The sequence below is a fragment of the Bactrocera latifrons genome, unplaced genomic scaffold (assembly GCF_001853355.1).
Source record: "Bactrocera latifrons isolate USDA-ARS-PBARC rearing strain unplaced genomic scaffold, ASM185335v1 scaffold_506, whole genome shotgun sequence".
Taxonomy (NCBI): Eukaryota; Metazoa; Arthropoda; class Insecta; order Diptera; family Tephritidae; genus Bactrocera; species Bactrocera latifrons.
In genome coordinates, this window is record NW_017537164.1 from 143,601 (window position 1) to 149,050 (window position 5,450).

A 5,450-nucleotide genomic window follows, 5' to 3' on the forward strand; every position below is an offset into this window, starting at 1 on the left:
TGCGATTAAATCGCTGAATTGGTCGAAAGAGACCGGCATAGTAGCAGCCGTAGCATCGGTCAAGAGCTGGGCATGAGTCATCAAAAACAATTTTGTGAACAATTGAAAATTCAATAAAAATACCGCTAGACTTTTGTGGAAACCTAATATYTTAGGCATTCATTATGATACCGGTTGACCGCAATTTCCTGTTGCTTACAACGACTTGGCTAGCCTGTACGAGTARGTTGCCGTCTATTAATTACAATAATAACTACTATTACTTAATTAATTAACTAACCGCCAGATTATGTTCTCTCACTTATTCTTATTTGTTGTTTACAAATTACTTTGCTGGTGTCTCGCTCGTCATTGAACTAATCAAAACCTCAATGTATTTTTACTGCAAGCACAGATTTGTCAATTATTACGCTGGAATAACAAGAATAATAATAGCAGGGAGACCACTCAAAAATTAGAAGGAGAATAAGCTTTATAAAARTGGTTTGCTAATTGTTTAATTATGTATGAAGATTATACGGTACTATGATTGGCTGTATACATATCTATACTCTAAACTACGATAATATGTACATTATGTACAGGTTGTTTAATAAGTTTTGTCGTTCGATAAAAGAGGTTGTTGCTACTATACCAAAAATTTTTTTTGTTTTGTTGGAACACATTTCGTATGAACATATACTATGTGAAACTTCGTTCTAATCTGTCAATTCATTCTTTGTTTACAAGCCACGTAGTGTCGCCGTGCGAAAGGTTTTTTTACAATGAAAATGGAATATCGTGCGTTGACAAAATTCTTATTTTTGGAAGGTGAAGCACCAAAAAAACTCACGAACGATGAATAACGATTGWTCACCTACAATTACAGCAGTAGAAAGATGGGTTGCTGAATTTAAACGTGGTCGTATAAGCTTTGAAGGCGAGTGTGAGCCATATTTTAACTGAAATTTTGGGTTTTAGTGCGCAATGGGTGCCTCATTCGTTAACAATGGAACAAAAGCACATTCATGCGACTCTCTCAGACACATTTGGAGCGTTTTAAAAACGATAAAGTGGATTATGTGCGTCGCTTCATCACTATGAAAGAAACTTGGGTCTATCCTCCAATCCCATGATCCTGAATTAAAAAAAAGTGGCTAAAGACCAGTTGAAGAAAAGAATTCGTGAAAAAAATTCGTGAAAAAATCCTTTTTCATCAGGACAATGCATCGTGTCAGAAGAGCATTTTGACAATGGCTAAAATTCTTGAATTAAAATTCGAATTGTTGGTGCTTCCACCGTATTCACCAGATTTGGCCCCCAGCGACTTCGATTTGTTTCCAGAACTCAAAAAATGTATGGTTGGCAAGCGCTTTTTATCAAAGGAAGAAGTCATAATGGCTGTTGAAGCGTATTTTGCAGACCTTCATGATTCTCACTTCAGGGATGGGATCCACAGATTGATGGACCGTTGGCGCAAGTATATTAATGTTCAGAGAGATTATACCGTTATATGTATTAAACGTTAATAAAGTAAAGGATTTGGTGCTGGAGAATCGGTGATTAACAACAATGCTGTCCGGCTACAGGATGACATAAAACGTTATTAACATTATTACTGTGAGTCTTGAATCTATCTATTTCTTCGATTATCGAGGTTTGGTGCACTCCGAATCCTTGGATCCTTGGCTGGACAACATGTCAACAAGGATTACTATTTGAGTGTTTTGCGTCGTTTGTGAGAAGCTATTCGTAAAAGGATGCCGAAATTTTGCACCAACATCTCTTGGTTTTTGCAACATGATAAACATACTGCAATACTGCGATACTGCAATAGTTCTTCACGAGTTGTTTGTCGAATTTTCAACCACGATATTGGCGCAACCATCGTATTTGCTTAAGATCGATACGACTTTTGACTATTCAAGAAACTCAAGCGACCATTTCGTGGAAACCATTTTAAGTCAACATAAATTAAGAATTTTAAAATTATGAACAAATTATTACTATATTTGACCAAAATAGCAGGTCATTTAAGAGTGTATGCTAATTCTCCATTTTTACGATATTAGCACTTGAACCGTTTTTCAGCTGCACGTTTGTTTCTTTAGAAAGAATATAAGCAGTAAAATAAAAACTAATTTTTGCAGTGCACAATATATTTTAATAAATTTTGTTCTATGAAAAGATTAATTAGAATATTATATTTGTTTTCTTCAGGGTTTACGAAACGTCAATTTCTCATGCAAAGTGATTTTCCATTGTGATGTAGGTGAAAAATCGTATAAATATCAGCAAAAGGCATAAGCACCGCCTGCCTTATATTATTACATGAAGAATAATAATGTTAGTTTAGATGAATGACYGATTATAGCATTTAACACTAAAAAAATTCAAACGGTTACAACAATAGAGGTAAGAAGTGTCACTTAACAAGTTATTAATTATGTTTTAATTACTGTCGACAAACGAACCATTGAAAAATTTTAACCAAAATGTTGCCTAAGCGATTTTAATAATTTGTGAAACAATTGGGGTACTCACAACGTGTCTTAAAGCATCGTAAAATCATAAGTTTTTTTGCTAGAGTAAACATTTTTTTGTTGGATTGCATACTAAAATAAGTTTATACAAGTACAACTCTGAACGCTATGTATTCGATTCGTCATAACTAATCAGCTGATTTCTGTTTACATCAATTTGCTTTTGTGTTGTGGTTACATTTGTATTTAAATTTAAATTACTTTCAATTTACTTTTGTCGGGGGTTTTCGGAATAATGGAGCAATATAATGTTATACAGGTAATATAAAAATGCATAATAAATACAATTTAAGTAATGCTTAATGAGCTTTTAGACAAAAGCAAGGCGGGTGCGTTCCTACCCAACCAGAAAGTGGCTGTTTGAAGAAGAAAAGGCATTGATCGAATTTTTGACACAAAACAGGGATTTTGAGGTAAATCTATTAATTAAAATACAACTTAGAAGTAATCTATTATAATTTTAATTATAGAAGCCAATGTCTAAGATGTATTATGGACGATGTTCAAAGGAGAGCAACATTGCGGTAGATTGGAAGCTGAAACGCTCGAAAGTTCGTTATATGCGTACAACATATAACAAAGCAAAAGCGTGGGAAGGCTCGAGGGGTGCAGAGAGTATGGAAGGCGAAACTATGAAAGGTAAAATTTTGTTTTGTAAATAAAACTAAATTTTCACTGTTTCTGCGTGCGTATAGAAGTGAAGTAAATAGTATTGAGGACAATTACGAATTTTTGTAAATGGTTCAAACCGTAAAATAAGCGGAATGACTAGTAAATCGCATCAGAACTTGAGAATTTAAATGTTATTCATTCTTCCAGTGGTACTTAGAATAACTAGACATTTTTATTTCAGCCACTTTACTAAAAATGTGTACGTTTTTTTATGAAATGGATGAAATTTTCGGCGGTAGAGTGGTTGAGTCAAGAGTAATCAACAACAGTTTGGAGAACAATGAAAACTATTCGGAAGTAGACCTCAACGAGTCAGCGTCTTCTGCGGCTATATGCGACGGCGAATGTATAAATAAGACAATTCGTAAAGGAATATATGCCAGAACTGCGGCATCGGATATTCTGCAATTTCTGAATGTCTGAATGATACAGCTGAAAAAGCAGAAAATTGAGCAAGAAATGAATTTTAAGGAGAATGAGTTGGAATTAAGGGAAAGGGAATTGATGATTAAAGAAAAAGAAGTGGAGTTAAGGGAAAAGCAAGAATTATTACTAAMACACAAAGAAATGGAGATGAAACTAAAATAATTGGAAAGTAATGAAAAATTAAAAATGAGCAAATGAAAGAAAGATTGGCAATGGAGGAATTGAAATACAAATACAAATAAGTGGAAGAATTGGAAGAAGTGGTGCAAGAGAATTTTAAACTACCTGAAGTGCATTAATGCACCTGAAGTTTATTTTTATTAATTACTTTTACACACATACATATCATCATCAAGGTTCCTAAGTACATTATGTCGCCATTGGGATGACTTTGGTATTCCGAGATGAACACTTCTACGAGTGTTTAATAAACAAAGTAGTAAAGTCAATGAAAAATATGCAAAAATTTCGTCCGCATCTTCGTCGTCGCCTGGAAATTAATTTTTACGTAAATAAACATCAAAGTGAGACTTGCTTATAATGGTAAAACTCACTTGACTGAAGTATCATCAGGTTTAATGCCTGATTGTTGCAGAGCGSATCCATTATTTTAAAATTTTCACTTCTCCTTGGYATTTTGACTGCGAAATACTTATTTTTGCAAATATTGTYATTTATGTTTTTTCAATCAGCTGATTGATAAGTGATTTACGACTACGAATTTATAACGACGTGTTCACAATCATTGTATTTTGTCTTAATTTTTATTTATGACTTATAACTTTATGACACGTTGTGAGTACCCCAAATAATGAATTTTAAATGTAGTTCATTTAACTAGAAGTGTATCTCTAACTTGGTAAAGTAAATATGTTTCTATAAAAATAAATATCTTTCAGTTATTCTACACCTTCAAAATTTGTGCACAATTTCATTTTCTGAAATTCATTCAGTGGGGTATTTTTGTTAATAAATGTGGCAAATTGCCAGCACCAGATGTTTGCTTATTATTATCCAAATAATTTCACAGATGGTTCAGAGGAAAATATTAAAATTTATGGCAGATTAAGTGAGTGTGTGACTAAAGTAATAGTAATAAATTCGACAATTTTTGACAACAAGAAAAACATATTCTAGTTTCTTTTTGTTTTTGTTATTTTATTTAACGCAAATATGTTATGTGTTTTTTCTAAGAGTTTAAAGATGTATTGCCGTTTAAATATTTTTTACAGGACTTAGTTGAGTAAAAGACTTAGTATTTCTTCTGGTAGAGATATATTGGATCTTTTGGTAAAAAAATGCAAAGTAAAATTATCTCAAAAAATTTCTRTCTGAAAAGATTATTAAGATAATAATTTTGAAGTTTGCAAGTTAATTTTTTGATGATCTATGCCTATTCGGATTCTCCATCCAAAATTTCGGTTTGATTAATATGAAAGTTGAAAAGAGCATACCCAGAAAAATATATTCTGAACAGGGTGTGTAATTTTCTCTTAGAAATGGTAAACATTTTTCCTAWAATTTTTGATTGTATTGTAACTCCATCCAAATATTCTGCGCATAACAAACTAAAGTTCCAGTGGGCTAGTTCATATGAGTAACATTTGGGCTCTATAACAGAATAAACACAATAATAACAGAAGTAAACTCAAACCTTGACTTTCATATATCAATGTGCATATATTTTTCATGGTTAATTATATTTCAATCAATTTATTTTATTTCAAACATATACTTCCAGTATTTTTTAGTAGTTTCTCATTTAAAATTTCAATTATTTTTAGTCTAATATTCTAAAAATTTAAACAATTTTAAACTGAAAGAAATTTC

The 5,450-nt window shown here is 32.2% G+C and overlaps 1 protein-coding gene and 1 long non-coding RNA gene across 2 annotated transcripts; one reads left to right on the forward strand and one right to left on the reverse strand.

The window, feature by feature from the left end:
• Nucleotides 1–2,659: 2,659 nt before the first annotated feature.
• LOC108973861 lies at nucleotides 2,660–3,812 on the forward strand. The gene is made up of 4 exons (XM_018941368.1): nucleotides 2,660–2,781; nucleotides 2,837–2,935; nucleotides 2,993–3,161; nucleotides 3,376–3,812. Exons 1-4 carry the CDS (start codon nucleotides 2,758–2,760, stop codon nucleotides 3,615–3,617), a joined length of 534 nt encoding a protein of 177 aa, XP_018796913.1. The 5' UTR covers nucleotides 2,660–2,757; the 3' UTR covers nucleotides 3,618–3,812.
• An 82-nt stretch (nucleotides 3,813–3,894) lies between these two features.
• Nucleotides 3,895–4,417, reverse strand: LOC108973862. The gene is made up of 2 exons (XR_001993752.1): nucleotides 4,175–4,417; nucleotides 3,895–4,110 (listed from the first exon to the last, which is right to left on the reverse strand). It is a non-coding gene; the product is annotated as an uncharacterized LOC108973862 (long non-coding RNA).
• Nucleotides 4,418–5,450: the final 1,033 nt, after the last annotated feature.

What these genes read in the sequence shown, in the direction of transcription:
- LOC108973861 (XM_018941368.1), top strand. Translation starts at nt 2,758, where the DNA reads ATGGAGCAATATAATGTTATACAG. An exon ending in AGCAATATAATGTTATACAG is followed by an intron (nt 2,782 to 2,836) that starts GTAATATAAAAA and finishes ATGAGCTTTTAG; the next exon opens with ACAAAAGCAAGGCGGGTGCG. An exon ending in GGAAGGCGAAACTATGAAAG is followed by an intron (nt 3,162 to 3,375) that starts GTAAAATTTTGT and finishes TTTTTATTTCAG; the next exon opens with CCACTTTACTAAAAATGTGT.